We start from the raw sequence: 20619 nt of genomic DNA, 5'->3' as shown, positions 1-20619 counted from the left end.
GTCCCGCCCCCCCACCCCTAAACCCCGCCTCTAAACCCCTCCCCCCTAGCCTAACAGGCCGCCCCGCCCCCGCTGCTCTCCCGCCTCCCCTGCTTCTTCAGCAGCTGGATGCGGTTGTGGACGTAGAACTTGATGGAGCGCCAGTCTCTGTGGTTGCTGACCAGTAGGGGGCAGAGCTCCAAGCAGCGCTCGCAGTCCGCCTTGGCGGGAACGCGCAGCTCCACGATGTTCCTCTTCAGGTGGGTCTCCACCGCCACGCGCTCCGCCTCCGACCACGGCCGCTTCAGCACGCCGCGCTTCCCTGGGGAGGGGGAGGAGTCAGACGACAGGGAGGAGTTAGGGCAACATGGAGGAGTCCGATAATGGGAGGAGTTTAGGCAACAGGGAGGAGTCCGATAATGGGAGGAGTCAGGCAACAGGGAGGAGTCAGACGACAGGGAGGAGTTTAGGCAACAGGGAGGAGTCAGATAATGGGAGGAGTTGAGGCAACAGGGATGAGTCAGATAGTGGGAGGAGTTTAGGCAACAGGGAGGAGTCAGATAATGGGAGGAGTCAGGCAACAGGGAGGAGTCAGACGACAGGGAGGAGTTTAGGCAACAGGGAGGAGTCAGATAATGGGAGGAGTCAGGCAACAGGGAGGAGTCAGATAATGGGAGGAGTTGAGGCAACAGGGATGAGGCAGATAGTGGGAGGAGTTTAGGCAACAGGGAGGAGTCAGATAATGGGAGGAGTCAGGCAACAGGGAGGGGTCAGATGAAAGGGAGGAGTTTAGGCAACAGGGAGGAGTCAGATAATGGGAGGAGCCAGGCAACAGGGAGGAGTCAGCTAATGGGAGGAGTTTAGGCAACAGCGAGGAGTCAGATAATGGGAGGAGTCAGGCAACAGGGAGGAGTCAGACGACAGGGAGGAGTTTAGGCAACAGGGAGGAGTCAGATAATGGGAGGAGTCAGGCAACAGGGAGGAGTCAGATAATGGGAGGAGTTGAGGCAACAGGGATGAGGCAGATAGTGGGAGGAGTTTAGGCAACAGGGAGGAGTCAGATAATGGGAGGAGTCAGGCAACAGGGAGGGGTCAGATGAAAGGGAGGAGTTTAGGCAACAGGGAGGAGTCAGATAATGGGAGGAGCCAGGCAACAGGGAGGAGTCAGCTAATGGGAGGAGTTTAGGCAACAGCGAGGAGTCAGATAATGGGAGGAGTTTAGGCAACTTGGAGGATTCTGCTAATGGGAGGAGTCAGGCAATAAAACTGACGTTGCTGTTCATTTTGGAATTAAAAAGTATTTTTGCTGGCCCGTTTCAAAGTTTTGTTCTGAATATTTGGGCTGTCGCAGAATGACTGCTTTGGTTGTCTGATCATACATTGATCAACATGATCAGTGGCTGGTGGTTCGCTGTGCATGCAGAGCCGGCATGTCACACCCTAAAGCAACAAACTCTGTATCCAAGAACCCTTAAATCTGAGCAAATTATGTTAGTATGTGCTACACCTGAAGCTCCTTAGATGGCGCAATTTGATTGGTTTGGTATCTCGGGATATTTGGCAATATCCCGCGATGGAGTTCTCAAACTCGGGATATTGCGTGATGGTCGTCTCGTCACGCTAATGAAAACAAATATACTGCTAATAAAAACAAATAATCCCGGCAAAAAGTGTAATCTTGTTATTTTTGCAGTGTTCACGTAGCGTATTTAGGTATTTCAAACGTTATATTTCGAGCCCTAGAGCCCACACATTTCCTTTCAGAGCTGGAGACCTGAGATTCTGGTGCCTCAGCACATAACACTTAAGACTGGAGTCTCACCGGAGACTTGAAAGAAACACACTTAATAAGCTAATTAGAATCGTGAGATCAAGGACCTCCTTTGCCGAAACACAAAAGGCTAATCACTGAGTGGGAAGTGTGACCTGGGTAAGGAGACAAAGCTCTGGCAGCACACAATCATGGGTTTTTCCGATGTGGTAGGCTACACACGTCTGTAGCTCCGAGAGCAGCATAGGTTATACTTGATGATCCAAGCTGAGGTAGTGATGATGACTCAAGGATGAAACAATACTACCCGTTTTCCTCACTTGCCCTATTTTTATGTTGCTGTCTATGCAACATGCAACTGCTTCAGCAAGTAACGAGGAACAACGATAAATGGCAGTGATACAAATATCAATTAAACAGCCGGTTTGTCAAATATATTATGTTGTATCACAAATTATGTAGCTTATTAGTATTTAGTTTCTGTAATTTTTACTCGTATTTCAAAATTGTAGCAATTTTAGACCGTTCGTTAACGTAATTACTACCCAATGTACTTAAGCTTCATTTTAGCAACAGATCCTAACAGAGTTCCTTCCGTATCAACGTAATTGATAATAATCATCAAGCGCTGTGGAGATCTCCATTTACCGGATTTGGGCTGGACGCATCTCCTTTTATGGGCGACAGGAAGCATGGTGTTGACGGGGGTGGCGATGGGCCCCCTCTTCTTCCGGGGAGGTCGGCCCGGCCCCTTCTTCTTGGCCACCGCCACCTCCACCTTCACCTCCTCCTTCTCCGCCCCTTCTCCGTCAGAGTCGTCCGAAAACGAGTCCCCAGAGTTGCCGGACATCACTGTGGGAGAAACGGAACGCAGTCAGACCCAGTGGTCCTCAGAGTAAAACATACCGAGTCTAACTGGGACAGAGTAGTCCTCCCAGTAAAACATACCGAGTCTAACTGGGACAGAGTAGTCCTCCCAGTAAGACCCGGGTCAAACTGGGAATGAGTAGTATGTACTCTACTGGGACAGGGTAGTCTTCCCAGTTAGACAAACTGAGTCAAACTGGGACGGAGCAGTCCTCCCAGTTCGACCCGAGTCAAACTGGGACCGAATAGTCCAACCCCAGTTGGACTATTCGGTCCCAGTTCGACTCGGGTCTAACTGGGTGGACTAATTTTGACTAGGGTCTAACTGGGACTGGTCCCCCCCAGTCTAGGGTCTAACTGGGACTGGTCCCCCCCAGTCTAGGGTCTAACTGGGACTGGTCCCCCCCAGTCTAGGGTCTAACTGGGACTGGTCCCCCCCCAGTCTAGGGTCTAACTGGGACTGGTCCCCCCCAGTCTAGGGTCTAACTGGGACTGGTCCCCCCCAGTCTAGGGTCCAACTGGGACTGGTCCCCCCCCCCCCCCTCAGTGCCTCACCGTCCAGCTCCAGGCAGATGTGCTGCAGGCTCATCCCCCGGAACAGCACGCCCTCGCGCTCGCCGTACAGCACCACCCTGCCCACGCGGCCCATCAGCGCCGGGTCCCGCACGATGGTGGCGCAGTTCTGCGTCACGTGGTACTCCCGCTCCAGGAACTCCTCCAGCCGCTGGGTGGCCCTGCCGGCCGGAGCCGGAGCCCCTCCCGCGGCGGCGGCGGCTCCGGCGCCGGCCGGACCCTCGCCCCCTTCCTCCAGCAGCAGCAGCTGGCTGAGGATGGCCACCTGCCGCCGCACCCGGGTGCCCGTGAGCGCGCCGGGGTTCTTGGCGCCGCTGGCGCGCGCCAGGTTCCGCAGGAGGTCGGTGCCGCGCAGCGGCGTGGCCGGCGAGTGGTACGGCCGGGAGAACACGTAGGGGCTGCCCGGGTCCACGCCCACGTTGGGGCTGGTCTGCAGCAGCAGCTCCAGGCACGCCTCGCTGTGCGGCGGCAGGATGAGCGGCTGCACGCGGCCCCGCTTGCCCACCACGCCCGCCCGCGGCAGGTGGCAGAGGACGTGGCGCTCGAAGGGCGAGAGGAGGGCCTCCGTGCCGGTGGGCGGGGCCGGCGGCGGAGGGGCGGGGCCGCTGCCGGCCGGGGCGGGCGGCGGCGGTGGCGGCGGCGGCAGGGTGCGGTTGCGGTAGTCCTGCAGCGAGAGCTTGGCCACCTCGCACTCGCGGTGGCGGTTGTAGAGGATGAGCAGCGAGAGGCTGGAGTGGCACAGGAGGCGCCACGCCTCGGCCGAGTGCGGCGAGCGCGTGAGGGACAGGAAGGAGGCGTGCTGCTGCCGGCGCAGGTACAGCACCAGGCAGGACAGCGAGGACAGCAGCGGCGAGATGTGCTGTCGGTGGGCGCTGGGGAGAGACGGGGGGAGAACACGGCGGTTAGTAGGGGAGGGAATCTCTTGGCACCTCACGATATGATTATGAGGCCAACGATTGGATTATGAGGCCAACGATTGGATTATGAGGCCAACGATTGGATTATGAGGCCAACGATTGGATTATGAGGTCAACCATTGGATTATGAGGTCTACGATTAGATTATGCGGTCAACGATTCGATTCTAAAACGATTATCGATGCAAAAAAATGTAGGTACATTTCCATGAGTGATGTTCAAAAATATATAAATACATCTGAGTTTGCTAATCACTTCCTACTTTTGTGATGATCATTAAAGACATCAGATGAATTAACTTATCTAATATTTTATTAGAGAGAAAGCTTTTGTCACAAATATGACTTTCTATGAACAATGCAATCATCAATGCAGCTTGCATTGCAACACACTATGGAAGCATGTAAAAAATAGGTTTCAGTTTTATTTTCTTTCTAAACTTTCTTTTCTATGTCATTAAAGAAAAGGCTGCTCTTGAATTAGAAGGAGTTCTTGTGTCTGGCTGTGAGTTTAAGTGCATGGTATGCGTAGGCTGAATCGCAATGGTGTCAAGACAAATCGGATTGGCCAATACAGACTGAAGAAGAAAAATTAAATCACTTTAAAATTACTAAAATTATCCCTCTCTGGCGAACAGAATGTTGCAGCAGGCGAACAAATGTAAAAACATTTATTTATTTTAATTCAGATTATTAATTTATCTGCATCGAGACAGAATCGTTCTAGAGAGAATCGCGATGCATCGAAGAATCAGTTATTCCTCCCACCCCCAGCGGTTAGCACTTGTGATATGACGGCGTCTACCACGGCTTCTCACCAACCACAAATCAAGACGGATGTTTGGGGACTATGGCGACGGCATCAGAAGTTAAGACACATTCTGCACGCTCACAGGAAATACTGACTCGTTTTATACTTTTTACATTTGGCATCTCTAATATTGCAGCAAAGTGAGGTCATCAGAGGGGGAATCAATATCAGATGGAGAAGGCAGGGGGTCCGCTCTGCTTGAATATCATTTCATTCTGTCGTTTTGAGAGATGGCCAGCGCACAGCCATAACTCACTCACACTGACGTCGTTGTGTCGAGGTGTCCCCATTGTCAAAGCACACACACACACACACACACACACACACACACACACACACACACACACACACACACGTGTACCTGAGCAGCTCTCCGTTGGTCTCCTCCGGCGCGTCCTCCTCCTCCTCCTCCCCCTCGGCGCTCAGCTCTAGCTCCTCCTCCTGGTCCAGGTGGGGCTCCGGCGTGGGCGGGGGCGCCAGCTCCTCCTTCTCCACCTTCTGCTGCTCCTCCTGCTTCTCCCTCTTCATCCTCTGGCCCCTCCGGGGGGCGGGCGGCGAGGAGGCCGGCGCCGGAGGGGGCGGGGCCACCTGCGGCGGCGGGGCGGCCGGGGGCGGCGGCGGCGAGGGGCTCTTCACCCGGGACGCCGCCTGACAGGCGCCGGCGCCGCGCTTGGCGGCCGGCGCCGTCGGCCCGCCGCCCTTCCTGCTGCCGGCGGCGGCGGCGGGGGGCGGGGCCAGGGACGGCGGCGACAGGGAGAGCGAGAAGGAGACGGCGGGGCCGGCCGAGCGCGTGGCGGGCGACTCCCGTTCCCGCTCCCGGGAGGAGGAGGAGGAGGAGGAGGAGGAGAAGAGCGGCGGCGGGGTGGGGTTGGAGGAGGACGAGGGCTGCGGGACGGCGAAGGAGTGGCCGTGCGGCGCGGCGGCGGCGCAGGGGGCCGACGCGGAGGAGGTGGAGGAGGAGGCGGCGCGCGCGTGTGAGCCGCCGCCGTTAGCGTGCAGGTGCGCTAGCTCCATGGCGGCGCGCACCTCGGGCTGCCCCGCGTGGTGCTTCTCCAGGTGGCGTGCCAGCGAGCGGTAGTGGCGCCCGCAGTACGGGCAGTGCTGCCGCCGGCTCCCCGCCGCCGCCGCCGCCACGCCCGACGCCCCCCCGATGTTGATGTTGATGTTGTTGTTGATGTTGGTGGTGGGCGGGGCCAGCGCGCTCACCGGCGGCGGCGGCTGCGACTGGGAGCGGGGGGGCGGGGCCCCCGAGGGCCGCGGGAACGAGGAGCAGGGGCGGCCGGGCCCGCGGGACGAGGTGGCCGCCGCCGCCGCCGCCGCCGGTGTGGGGGGGGGCGGGGCGGAGCTCTTCTTCTTGGGGTTGACGGCGGCGGCGGCCATCTTGCGCTTCTTGCGGCGCCGGAGCATGCGGCCGCGCATCTCCTCCAGGTCCTCTTCCTCGTCGTCGTCGTCGTCGTCGTCTTCCTCCTCCTCCTCCTCTTCCTCCTCCTCCTCGCGGTCCGAGTCGCTGGGCTCAGAGTGCGTGAGGGGGGAGGAGGAGGGGGAGAGCGACCAGGAGGGGGTGAGGTAATCCGAGACCGAGAGGGAGAGAGGGTGTGGCCCTGCCTCTTCCTCCTGGGGGGGGGGGGGGTCCAGAACAGAAAGGGCGCCCGGTGAGACGCGGCGAACATCAAACACACACACACAGCCTCCGCGTGTTTAATAATGATATAATAATAAATTCAATTCATGTGGCGCTTTCCTCGTACTCAAAGCGCTTGAGCTAATGAGGCGTTTGGGTTCAAGGCCCCCCCGATTGGACCCGTCAACATTAGATCGGATCCATCTCTGTTCTTGATCTAAAACGCTCTTTCGTCGTACTACCACTACGGTACCATCACCTCCCCGCGTATTAACCTCTACCCTAGAAATCGAGTGCAAGGTTAATGTTCACCTTCATCATGCAAGTGTGCGTGCGTGCGTATGTGTGTGATGTTTTTGTTTGTTTGGTGTTTTTTTTTGTGTGTGTTTTTTTTTGTTATTAAGAGTATGTTGTATGAATATGTCCTTAATATGTTATTGTACTTTTCTGAGGTTAAGGACCCCCTTGATAACGAGACGGGTTCAACCCAAGGGGTTTACTCCCAATCAAGAAATGTGAACATTTAAATAAAGAACACACAACGGCCATTGGCCCCACCCACCATGGCGTTCTCGCCCCAGTCCGTGAGGCTGTAGTCCACCGTGATCTCCTCGCCCTTGGCGATGTCCCGGATCGCTATGACGACCAGCCGCACCTGGCTCCCGCAGTGCACCTCCCGGATGCGGCAGTTGGGCGGCGGGTGGAAGAGCACGGGGCCGCGCACGCCGCTGGAGCCGTCCTCGCCCAGCTCGGGCACGCTGTTGGGCGCGCACACAAACACAAACACAAACACACACACACACACACACACACAGGGGGGGGGCTCAGTAAAACGTGTGACAGCGGAGCACGTACCTCAGGCTGTGGGCCATCGTTAGCTTTGGGCTAGCCATAGCGTAGCTTACCATAGCTGGGACGGGTCGGCCAGGTAGTAGGGGCTTCCCGGCGGCGGGAGGCGGTCCTCTGCCCCCTCTGGGTACTGGCCATCCCCTGCACACACACACACACACACACACACACACACACACACACACACACACACACACACACACACACACACACACACACACACACACACACACACACACACACACACACACACACACACACACACGTTAATGCTCCACAGTAGCTTGCTGCATTGCATCACTCACGCGGGCGCCCTCCAGAAAGGGTCAGAAAAGGGTCAGGGTTTGATTGGCGGATCCGCCATCGGAACAGAGGTCCGCTGTGCGCGAGGCCAGTCTCGTTCTCCACGCGAGCGGGACAACAGGAAACGCTCGATGGATTGATGACCGAGGCCAAGCATGGCGCCGCTCCACTTTTAGACCGGCTGATATGGAATACAATGCAAAGCTGCAGATGGACGGACAAGGGTTTAAATCCCATCTCAGGGCGGGTTCCTCCGCATGTATTTTGACTTGATTGATCAACGTCTGTGTGCTTGACACTAAACCTGTATTGTTGACTCTGGCGTGTTTTGAAACCGAGGGGGGAAAAAAACATAGGAAGGAAAGAAACCCCCCCCGTGTGTGTGTGTGTGTGTGTGTGTGTGTGTGTGTGTGTGTGTGTGTGTGTGTGTGTGTGTGTGTGTGTGTGTGTGTGTGTGTGTGTGTGTGTGTGTGTGTGTGTGTGTGTGTGTGTGTGTGTGTGTGTGTGTACCAGGGCTGTAGCTGTGCTCAGACATGCTCTCTTCCTCTTCATCTTCGGTCACGTAGGCGCGATCACACACCTTCACAGGAGTGCCCTTCCGTTTTCTTCCACATACGCGCCTGCATGAATGAATGAAAAATAATTAACACACGTGTCAAGGATTCATTCAACGTATCAAAGCCTGCCAGAGACTCTTCTGTAGTAAGCACTTCAAAGGAAGGCAAGTCGAAAGTGCCAAGCTGGATATCCTGGAAATAACCAACATAAAACGGTCATTGATCTACTTTAAAGACAGGGTTTTCCCGGTCTTATACTGCAGAGATGCCTTAAGCCATGAGGATAAATTTAAGCTTTTAAAACCAGAGTTGTTATTATTACACATGTAATGGTAGACGTTCAGTCATTTGCTGGCATTGTTTCACGGACACAAATCGGATCCTTATTTAGCTAGCAGGAACTGTTCAGTTCCACCTACAACAGAATGAACGATGGACAGGACAATTGCATTATTATATTTTTCTTGCATTACAACAGTATCATAAGAATTTCAGAAAAACTATACACACACACGATGACATTTGTTTGCCCATGCTATTTTCAGTGTAATACTCACTAGTTTTTTTCCGATGTTAAGGTGTTTTTAATAAGACCTAGGTGTTTTTATTTGTTGTAGGTAAATAGATTATATATTATATATATATTGGGGAATAGAAGCGAGGAATGTTCAAGTTGGCCCTGCTTACCCTTAAATGACCAACCACAGTATCGACCTAGTAACTGAATAGCTTTATACATTTGCTGACGAAGAAATCCAACAAGAGACAGAAACAGACCCTTTTGCCTATTTGTTGCCGTGATAATAAACCCGCCCCTTTGGACCACATCACATCAGTTCCGTTTAGTAAACCATCACATCACATTGCAATAGAAAGCATAGGTAACCCGTTGAGATAAAGGGTTAAAAAGGGGCATTTGTCATTCACGTCCCATAGTTTGACACACTATGCCCTGGGGGGCGTTTTACTCGTGGTCAGCAACTTTGTTTACAGGAGATCTGATTAGCCCCGTGCCATCACTCAATAGCCAACCCAAAACAAAGTGTGACGACAGCAAGCGATTGGGATACGTGAGCGTGTCATGATCATCATCCCATGGAGACCTGGCGTGCCACAGAGAAAAGCCCCTCACTAACACTAACCCATGGAGGGGAAGCTGCTGGCACCAACACACATCACTAGCTGCTGCTGCTGCTGCTGATCTCTACGCTGGCTCAACCACGGCTAACCAGTTAGCACACACTAGCCTCTGCTATCTGCTATATCATGTGAAAAAAATACCAAAATACAAGTGCTACACGTTCGTGATGTGCACAAGCAGCCTCGGATACACGCAAGCTGGCACCCCGCAAAAAAACACGCACAGAGGAAGCCTCGGCGGAGACCCCGCATCGCCCCCCACTTCCATTTTTCTCCACGATATTAAACCATGCGAGCGAATAACAAGCAGGGAACTAAACTAACGTGTGTAACCCCGGCCTAGCCGTCCTAGCGCGGCGGAGAGAGAGCCTCCCGGCGTGTCGACGGGAGGTAATGTTTCTCACCCCCGTGGCGGCGGAGGTTTGCTCCCGTCCCCGTCGCTGTCGAGGGTCGGCGGCTCCCGGTAGTCGAAAGGCGACCGTACGTTCTCCGCCATTAGGACTCCTTCCCTGCCTCTCGCGCTCCGACGCTCCTCGCGGTGCGCATGCGCGCCACTCTGTGTCGGGGTTCTAAATGGTAAAATGGGGGTACCGTTGGAGAGATGGCCCTGCAATTAACACACATCACCCGTATCACGCTCTGTGTCCGATTGCCGTAGTGCAAATGTGTCTCAGTGATATCCAAGGATGCAGTTGAAGTGGATAACATACTGAGGATATCATTATCCAATGATGCAGTTGAAGTGGGTCTTTGAAAGGTTTCAATGAATGCACACTTGGAGATGATATATACACAGCTGAATTTTAATGTGTCATTTTAAACTACATTCAATTAATTAGTAGTGTTGTTGAATAGATATAACTTCAAGATTACATTGCATGAAAACAGGTTTGGTATAACAATTCACAGCGCAGGTCATTCATTCTTAAAACATCCAATCCGTCTGACAACATATCTGTGATGGTGATTGAGTTTGGTTCAGTGTGAAACATTTATCTACAGGCTTCATTAATTCATCAATTAAACGTTGTGAAAACAATATAGCAGCATTTTCAAAAATGAGAATACAATATAATGCCAAGTGAACATACAGGACCCAGAAATCACACCAAGCTAAAATAGTAGTGGCAAATATTCTGAGCATACATCCATCTTGTTCACACCATATACGGCTAGCTTGGTTTTACTATCTGCATGTTAAGTCACAGTTTATCAGTCAGTTAGTTCTGGCTACAATCTAGCAGGATTTCTAGTGTAAGTAGGAATAACTTAAAAACATCTTCACTAAATATATTCTAATTAAATATTTCACCTTTAGTGAGTAAAGAAAATAAATATAAATCTATAAAAAATGAAGAAAACAACCCAGAATGCAACACCACAGTTTGAAGAGAACATATTGGAAGTGCAGGTCATTTTGACACGTGCCGGAGAAATACCAGACTTGGTAAAGCTAGTAGACTTTGTTCAAGGAGCTTGTTAATCTTTCTCAAAGCGTACTCGTTGCAGGTTACCCAGAGAGGACCCATTCCGTCAACGTCACATTAACTTCTATCTTTCCTCTCTTTTTTAATTCCTCTCAACACATTCACACCCCGAGCTGGCTTAGTTTGGATGCAGAATCCGTCACGGTTCACAGTTGGGCTTGGCTAAAAATAAACTTGGGAGTTAGGCATCCTCCTCTGCGTCTTGGCTCTGCGCGTTTATGTTGTGGAGGGTCATCTTGGCGTGGTCGGACCAGTGCAGTAGCTCCAGCAGCACCCGATACGTCCACATTTTGAGGGCAAAGGATCCCCCCTCGCCATCAACCTCCTGCACACAAGACAACCAAAGAAGAAGTTGGCATTCGTCACACACACGTCTGACCTAGCAAGTAAATGAGATGGGCCTAAGAAGAACAACACAGAAATCCTTGAACTCAGTCAGTGACCAGTGCACTGAAGTAAGCATTTCCCAAATGGAAGCAATCAACCAAAAGCACACAGCAAGCAGTCTGTTTATTATTGACTAAATGAAGAGCCCCAAACCTCATTTTGGCAACAGGTGGTGAAAAAACATTTCTGAATTTAGTTTCAATGCCACAGTCGACAGGATTAATGACAGGTAGATCTGACCAAGCAATCCGATCAGTCAACCACTAGACCCTTGAGAATATCTCACATATCTACATACCAGATCATCATCTTGTACAATAAATGAGTTTGATTACCAATTAGATTAATCAACAACACATCCTAATCAAACTGAATTGGAACGGTCGAAAAACCCTTTTAGCGGAGAACCGATTCCTTAACGTTCTGACGTGCCAAGAGCCATCAATCACCGGGATTACCTTTTAGACCAACACACTCTGCAAGTCAAGATATCGACACACACGACTGATCCGGATAGGAACAGGAACAGTAACCAGCCTTATACTGCGTCAGCAGGCCCGTTTTAAATTGTAACTGTGTGACCTTTCATACATTCCTGTATAAAAAAAACCACAATAAATAAATCAAAACAATCCCAGACGGGGGAATCTCGAAAAAGGACTGTGGCACGCATCCACCCGGCCGCCTCCAACCACGCACTCCACCCACAACGCAACCCCTACGTCAACAACAGCTCAGCGGGGGTGGGGGTGGGGGGGGGGGGGGGGTACCTCGGTGCAGCTGTGGTCGGGGCCGACCTCGGCCCCCCCCGACAGCAGCCCACAGGTGCTGAGCAGCAGGTGCTCCAGCCGGTGGCGGACGCTCTTCCTCATGGCCTCGTACTCCCCCTCCAGCTCCCCCACCTCCTCCTCCTCCCGCTGGATGAGGCAGTGGAGCAGGCCCAGGCACTGGCGGAGAGCCCCGTGGAGCTCGCCCACCCCGGGACCCTCCCCGGGACCCCCCCCGTCCAGGGCGTCCGGGGAGACGATGCGGCCGCCCTCAGGGGTGAGGTCCGCCAGGAAGCTCTCCCGCTCTCGCTAGGGACGGGGACGGGGGGGAGGAGGTATAGTTAGGATGACGGTAAACTGCAAGATGAGGAAGAGGAGAGCATGTCTGAGCATAGCTACAGTCCTGGCACACACACACACACACACACACACACACACACACACACACACACACACACACACACACACACACACACACACACACACACACACACACACACACACACACACACACACACACACACACACACACACACACACACAAATTTACAAAAGAAGGAGAAAAAGATCCAAACAATTTGGGAAGAAATATTGATAATGTAACAGGTTCGAAGCTTACATGCCTTTACAAGACCTACATGATAAGTTGATAAGATATTAAACCGAACACATCTGTCTCCGGTTTTGCATACTTTCTATGGTGGCTGAAACAGAGCAACATTTTGCCAATCTTTTGGCTTCCTTCTTATGTAACCCAACCAACCGCAGTCCTATAACCAAATCTTTACGGATATGACCTAAGCTTCCAAAGATGAAAGATATAAATTTGCATTGGTAACCTAGTTGGCATACGACTCACCAGTAGCTGGTATTTCAGTAACTTAGAGTAGTAGCAGGTGTCCGTATACAAATTGAAGCTACAGCCCACCTCAATAATGAGTACAGCTTTCAGAGTCTTGTTACAATGTCTGGAGTGTTTGCTATGTTTTTAAAGTAATCATTGTCAGGTACATCATTATGGAGCCAATTCATTTTAACAGCAATATGCTTTAAATGTCTCACACGCGCACACACACACACACACACACACACACACACACACACACACACACACACACACACACACACACACACACACACACACACACACAGGGTATGTTATTTAACAGTGGGGATAACATTGCGTTGAAAACGTCTGCTTGATCAGAGAAATAAGTGTTAAAGGCAAAGTGGACGAAGGAAAGCCGTACACTTGTGTCTTAAGTTATGTTCAGCATGAATTGTGCATGCAGTGTATAGGGCAACGATGACATCGATTGTATTGATTTGATAAAAGCGGGGGGGGGGGGGGAGTGAGCCAGAGAATCCATAGTGGGTTCGGGATGATTCAATTATGCACTGCAGCTGCAATCCATCCACCGGAATGCACATACAACAGCGAACAACATCGCATAGCAGCAGCCCGTTAGACATGCTATGAAACATAGCCATGATATAAGTATCTATATCAGGCGGGAGGTGGCGGCAGACATACTGGAAAAGGGAAAGTAACGGGACGTAGAGATTTATCAATCATAATCTAGCCAGGCGATTAAGGTAAACATGAGCAGGTCGATTTGTACTCACGTATAGCTGAAGAAGTTGAACGCACTCCTGGTGCAGCAACCGCGCCAGAGCCACAGCTCTGCCCGTCCCAGACCGGCCGGGTGCGGGCATGTCGAGCATGGCATCGAGGTCTGCCGTTATCTCCTGCTCGGCCATGTCGGACACAGACACGGACCTATTAAGGTGGCGAGGAGGGCGGTGAGTTGGATGTTATAACACCGGGACACAAATATTATTACCGTTGGGTCAACGTCAAACTCCCCGACGATATCCAGCACCTTTACTGTTTTGAGGGTGTACGCTTCTAGAAAAGCATACACTTTTCTCGCCCACCGGCTCTGCAGTTTCGTATTCAGTTTAACATGCTTGATTCGATGTTATGTTTCCATCAGCGCTACCCACGGTGCGATGGGGTTTAATTCGTTCCGCAAGGCGCCGGGGAGGGGCGTTTTTAGTGGGATGCACAGGAGATTTGGAAGGTGACGTCACATGATGACCATGACAGTCTCCCTTAATAGGTCCATGCAGTCTCCCCCCCCCCCCCTCCCTCCATCCCTGCCCCCTCCCACCAAACAGTATATTATAATGCATGCAACGTTCATCTCATCAACAGAAGGAAAGACACTTACATTCATGAATTAAGAGGCTAAATTGCCCATTTGCTGCACAATTTCTTGAATTGTGTATAGGCCTAGGTCAAGAGAATGATGACAAAACTGATGCAGGTTGGATAATCTTTATTCTTACAATGTAGGTTATATATTACGAGACATTTTAAATGCATTGAAACGCGTCCAATTCAACCAAATGCAAACGGGGCGCCGTTATGTGTTGGAATATGTGTAGGATGGTGATGCACTCAAGAAAATAACTAACATAAAAAGCTGGCGGTGGTCCCAACATTAGAGGTGGTGAGGTATTGTTGTGGTTCTCTGAACCGGAGAAGGATGTCACTATACACATGAGAGGGGCATTAGGTGGCCCTGTTCTTAAGCGCAGGGGCTAGAGAATAGCTAAAGTCACAGGTTGGAGAATTAGGGAAAGGAATATTGAGTGTGATGCAATAATCAGATGTAGTTTACCCAGATCAACTCTCTCTAGATAGCTTTGGCAATTATATCGATGTGTTCACAACACGCTGCACAGGTTAACTACGGAAGAGGATTAGGGTCACATGTAAAAAAAATTCTAAGTTCTGAGTTTATAGTCAGAATACATAGAATAAAGTAAAAATTCTGAGACAAGGCCTATTATCGCAAACTCAGAACTCCAAACAAACTTAAACATGGCCATGATCTTTTTCCGTAGATTACTGGGTGTTATTCACTGGTGATATTTGCGATAAAGAGCGTAGCAAGTTAGGATATTAATTGTTCAACTTAATAAAATACCTATACGAAAAAGTCTCTATATTCGATCGTTCATTATATAGTACCTATATATAGTTTAATAACAGACACACACAAAAAATAATAACCTAAACACAAGCAGACCAAGGTCCATTTCGAGTTGCCCCAATAGTTCAGTAGGCATAACCAAGTAACCATGGCGTCCAATACGTGTGTACCGAGGGACGGCGCAGAGCACATGTCGGCCGCCAGAGGGAGACAGAGAACCGCCACGTCAGAGCCGCACAGCCCAGGTCGGCCACCAGAGGGAGACAGAGGACCGCCGGGTTTTTAAAGGGAAATTTGAAATGTCCTTCATAGCGTATCTTTAATCCGCAAAGTGAAAGAAATAACTTGATCGAAACCAAATATAGAATTCGGGATTTTAATCAGATCTAAATTTCTTTTAACATGTCGTTAATGTGGAAAAGAGCTCACAATATGAGAGCAAACATCAATCTGGCTGATGCATTGAAAATTGCGTCCTGTCAAATTTACTGACATTTGGGTTCATATAGTACAGAGTCTAATTTACCTACGGTTTGGTTATTTTAGTACGTTTTACTAAATAGGTTATATTTCCTAACAATCTACTATGAGTTAAGTTATTAACACAAATATTTGAATACAAAGGGGCTTCTTTACAGTGAATTCTGATAAAATTATTGAGCAGGTAGGAATCAGGCATCTTGCTTAAGGATTGGCCAATAAACTAACTCACATGTACAATCCATACCAGTATTTTACAATAATATAACTTGATATAATTTCGATAATTAAGCCAAATTGATGTTTGAAGTTAAAGTGAAAAACTGGGCCTGGTACCGTCTGAAAAAAAACCACTTGATACACTGTTAGCAGACTCAGAATGAAATGACCTCTATTTAATTGTGTTTACCTGCAACAATAATTATTAAAACAGTAAATTGAAGTCTATTTGATGTTGTCTTTTTTGTATCCACTTGTTTTACTTCTGTACAAACACTTTGAGAACCCTTCAAAATATGCGATACATCATTACATACATTTTTCAACATGTCTTTTCATTATATCAATTATTGTGTTGCCTCAACGCAATATTGAAAATTTGATATTTAAAAAGGTCTCGTTAAAGTCTAGCGATTGTTCAAACGCCCAACGTGCCCAACGTGTTGCACGGACGGAACCCCTAGCCGTACATTGTTACCGGATCTGAGGTGTTTTCCCATGATGCCACCAGGAATGTACAGATCAGCAATGGAATTGAGACAATGCAGGTGTCTCAATGGGACAGGAATTCTCCGTTTTTTTTATCCTTTGTTACCGGTGGAGCCTTACCCTTCGCCACCTGGAGTGTGACGGAGACCGTTGTCATGGTGAACAATGATTTGAATCGAAACGTCTCCATTAGCGTCTATATATATATATATATGAGGGCCCCCTGCTTGAGCTGCTCCCCCCGCGACCCGACCCCGGATAAGCAGACGAAGAGATGAGATTTATGATCGGCATCAACTGGACACATTAAGGTCCTTTAATTTCCCTGGACAGGATAAGTAGGATAACAATGGGTTGTGCTCTTGAGTGATTGGTTTTCAGGTCCAAGGGGGGGGGGGGTGGAGAAGAGAGAGAGACACAGAGAGAGACAGAGCAAGACAGAGAGTGACAGAGACCAAAAGTGAGACAGAAAGAGACAGAGAGACAGACAGACTGAGTCAGAAGAGACAGAGACAGAAAGAGAGTGAGAGACAGACAGAGCGAGAGACAGACAGACAGACATCAGAAACTTACCGAAAAACACACACAGCCTCCCAGCTGGCTTTCACTGTCTCCCTTCACATCTTCAGGGGTCCACTGGTACCAAGGAACCTAGGGCCACTGGTTCTGATCTTTGACCCCGAGTTCTGATGTTCACGGGGCCCTCAAATGGAGCAACAATATTGAGCTGTTGCATTGCAGTGCAACACTGGGAGGAAATATTAATTAATAATAATAATAATTAAATATTAATATCGAAAACACTTGTTGCCATTGATAGTGTTAGCACTACAGTCAAACTGCTTACTATCTGCAGACATTAGCCTGACATTGACGGACTCTTCCTTAACATCGGCCATATTTAATTGGTATGGGTTTTGGTGGGATATTCTCAATTAGCGGCATTCTCCGAATCACATAAACAAGTAGGTATTGGCTAGCAGACGAGTACCCTGCAAACCCTACCTATGAAATAATAAATATATATATATTAAGGGGCCCATGACCTCTCTTTTTGTTCATGCCTACTGCATGCCATGTTTAAAAATATATATGTACTGTAGGCCCTAGTGAAACTAACTAATACATTTCCTTCGCACTTCTAAATCGATCTATAATGCACTGACGTCAAGTCTCGCCCACACTTTGAAGACGGCCAGTTATACTGATCTGGGAAATATCTTCACTATCCACCGACAATTCGTCGTATCGTATCAAACATTCATTTGTGATAATTATTCTTGCTACAGGCTAAATATGTCGTACCAGGTGATTGGGAATAGCTGTGCCTCATCGACCCCCCCTGGTCGCTCTTTGGGGCCCCCAGACCCACAGCTCCGGGGCCCTTCTTGGTTTCTCAGCGGCCCTGTAGGCAGCAAGCAAATCAGTTCGATCAAACTCTCTTTATCACGGCTGGCCACACAGACGCACTCCTTTGGGTTTTGTCTGGACATGAGTCTTTTCTGAGTCCGCATATCGAGAAATGGAATCTGTTAGGCACATGGAAATGAGTTTGACACGTAGGGACAAAAGGACTGAGTAGGGGAGAAACAATTACAGTCCGAGTGGCATGTCCTTAAAATAGAAGGCGATAAGAACAGCGCAAAGACACAAGCCAAATCCGATCACTCCTCGATCTCATCCCCTCAAGTATGCTGACGTTTCTCTGCGTCTCAAAGGTTAGAAATGACAGCCTTTACATTCTGTTCATGCCTTTCATTGCGAACTGACGGCTCGACGCACCGTATAGGGTCCCTTGTTATGTTAAACCACTAGGGTTTCGTCACGTTCGGCCTTTGTCTCCTAGACTTTTTCCCTCTGACGAACATCCCCAGCCTTCAATCACACACATGACATTTACATTCAGGGCATTTAGCAGACACTTTTATCCAAAGAGATTGACAATAAGTACATTTGTCATAAAAAAAAGTGAAACACTATATTGCTGTCAGTACGGCAGGGATGTTAATCGAACCAAGTGAAAAGCGCTAACAATCGCTAGTTTAACCCATTCCCTGTATACAACAAGGATAGCGAGGATGAGATGCTACACAATGAAGTACTATAACTAATAAAACACACAATAAGTTCGTACATTAAGTGGCAGGACGTACAACATACAGTAAGTAGGAGGGGTGGGCCATGCAGTCTTCATCAATCATGCAGTCTTTTCATTCTTTGAACACATCACATTCCCCTTACCTGTGTATCCGTGTGTATAGGCTGATTAAATATGTTACATGAGTGATATGGTTGACATGTGTGAAATGATAATGTGTGTGTGAGAGATCTCTGATGCCTAAATTGCTGTCACAAGAGCTGCACAGTCAAAGACAAATTGCTGCAGCGTCAATCAAGTTGACGTTCTGGGGGACAGAACATGGTGTTCCATTCAAGGCAGTAAAAAACTTGTTGAAACGCAAAATGCGAATGAAATGTAGGGGATGACATTCCCATTTTTAACATTTAACTCCCTGAAAAGGGTCTGAGGTAAAACCCTCCGTTTCTTGTTCAATGATCTCATTCAAAGCTAATTCATGGATAAAGTGTGAGCGGTGGCATGCATGATTCTCTGGAATGTGTGTGCGTGCGTGAACGATGGAGAGAGTTGGTATGTATGGCTCTCAAGAAGGCAGAAGACCTATGTAATTAGCTGGTAATAAATCTTGCTCACTGACAAAATAACACTTTTTTTTCCCCTTTGTTTTTCCTTGAAAGTTCGACATCGTTGATCGAGGGCGGCCTCCCCGCGCCCACTGGGCCCGTGACATAAGGGTTCAACGGAGAACGTAGCTCGTACACAGAAACGCAGAAACAAACATTGCATTTTCCAACCACGACATATTTGGCCATTGTTTCTGGGTCAGCCCCACCTAAGAATGCATACAAGCGGGTTGTCGTAACCCAAAACAATCCACTATCTAAGCTCCAATGACAAGCTTATCTACCCCATCTCCTTCGCACATGCTCAAAAACGTTCTCATTCAATGCAAGCTCAGATATACCCCGTTTTCAGTCAGTCCTGACTGACTGACGTGCAATGCACGGCAGTACATGGAAGCCCTGGGACAGCCGGTTAACAAATCTTTATATTCAACCCTGCTCCACCGGAAGGAAAGACATTCTTAAGGGGCTGCACAGGCCTACTGTCGAACGGGAAAAGCACACAAAAAGGCCAATATCGAGGGAGCTATTCCTGGCATGGCTTAGAGTGCAATTCTATTCCATTTATTTGAATGCTCCTGGTTGGAGCTGAGAAACTGTTGCAAATAAATACAATAGTCATCTGTATCTGTATCTGTGATATAAGCGTTTGAGTGATGGAAAATGGTATGAGATGTATTTAAATAAATGAAATCCATGCGAAAGAATGTGTTCAATTGATTGATTTATTACATTAGCTTAATGAATGTGAGAGAACTACAAGGCTTTCGTCAGGGGAATTGAAACTCAAACCAGGGTCGATACTCATACAGGAATGAGCAATGATGAAAGCCATCATACAGGAAGGAGCAGGTTGAATGCTCAAGTCGCTGAAACAATCACCTCTTTGATTGCAACGATGGCAGTAGAACGAGCAGGTTGATTTGCAACGATAGCAGTAGAAAGAGCAGGATGAACCGGGTCATCTGGGAAACTATCTTACCTATAAATACAAATTGTCAAGTCACAGTCAATCATTCTTATTATGTAGGTGTTCTGCGATAACCTGGTAATTTCTTACAGATGTAAAAAGTCATTGTGCTATAGCCGAAAGATAAGAAATATGACACACCATGTGGGTCATTTTATCAATATGGTTACGTCCCTTTTTAAAAAAAAATAATATATAAATATATATCGCTTGTATGTTTTTGATTGTCTATGAAGTCGAACAAATGCGTGGTGATTGAGTAGATTACTCTATTTATACCCACAGTAGACACGCTGCCAAGCAGACACAATGTGCCAAAATGCATGCGTCGCTGCGTCCGGTGTGGCAGTGAGCCATCTCTACTTCTGCTGTACGGCTGAACTTTTTGCAAATGAACAACATTGATGAACTGTTACTTGCATTAAAAAAAAGAATAATGAAATGTACACGCTGGCTCTTGCTGACTGTACAACCAGGGATTGTCTGCAATTATATCCCAGAAAGTCCCAGAAAGTGTATGTCGAGCAGCAGAGGCTGCAGAACAGGGAGAGCAGACTGCATCTGTAAGAATGGCACAACGTTTTTATAACGTACATTTAACAAAATAGTTTAATGGGCAATATTCAATGAATTGGAAATTATCCAAGACACAAGGCCCACTCAAAAGACGATAACTATTCTCGGCAGTTGCCCCCAATCACAGCCACGTTCTAGAATCTTCTCACAGC

At 49.0% G+C, this 20619-nt stretch overlaps 1 protein-coding gene across 1 annotated transcript; it reads right to left on the bottom strand.

Moving 5' to 3' along the window:
- Positions 1-50: 50 nt before the first annotated feature.
- Positions 51-9883, bottom strand: LOC130370403 (uncharacterized). Its single transcript, XM_056576161.1, has 8 exons — positions 9792-9883; positions 8201-8310; positions 7444-7528; positions 7101-7296; positions 5279-6018; positions 3173-4062; positions 2399-2602; positions 51-301 (listed from the first exon to the last, which is right to left on the bottom strand). Exons 1-8 carry the CDS (start codon positions 9881-9883, stop codon positions 51-53), a joined length of 2568 nt encoding a protein of 855 aa, XP_056432136.1.
- Positions 9884-20619: the final 10736 nt, after the last annotated feature.

This window comes from Gadus chalcogrammus, chromosome 17 (genome assembly GCF_026213295.1).
Source record: "Gadus chalcogrammus isolate NIFS_2021 chromosome 17, NIFS_Gcha_1.0, whole genome shotgun sequence".
Taxonomy (NCBI): Eukaryota; Metazoa; Chordata; class Actinopteri; order Gadiformes; family Gadidae; genus Gadus; species Gadus chalcogrammus.
This window is presented reverse-complemented; position numbering and strand designations above follow the sequence as displayed.

Excerpts from the sequence above, each read along its gene's own strand:
- LOC130370403 (XM_056576161.1), bottom strand. The coding sequence starts at position 9,883 with ATGGCGGAGAACGTACGGTCGCCTTTCGACTACCGGGAGCCGCCGACC. Across the intron at positions 7,297-7,443 it reads GCCGACCCGTCCCAGCTATG|CGTGCCCGAGCTGGGCGAGG; the intron begins GTAAGCTACGCT and ends CGCGCCCAACAG. Across the intron at positions 6,019-7,100 it reads ACTGGGGCGAGAACGCCATG|CACTGCCCGTACTGCGGGCG; the intron begins GTGGGTGGGGCC and ends AGCCGGCGGCAG.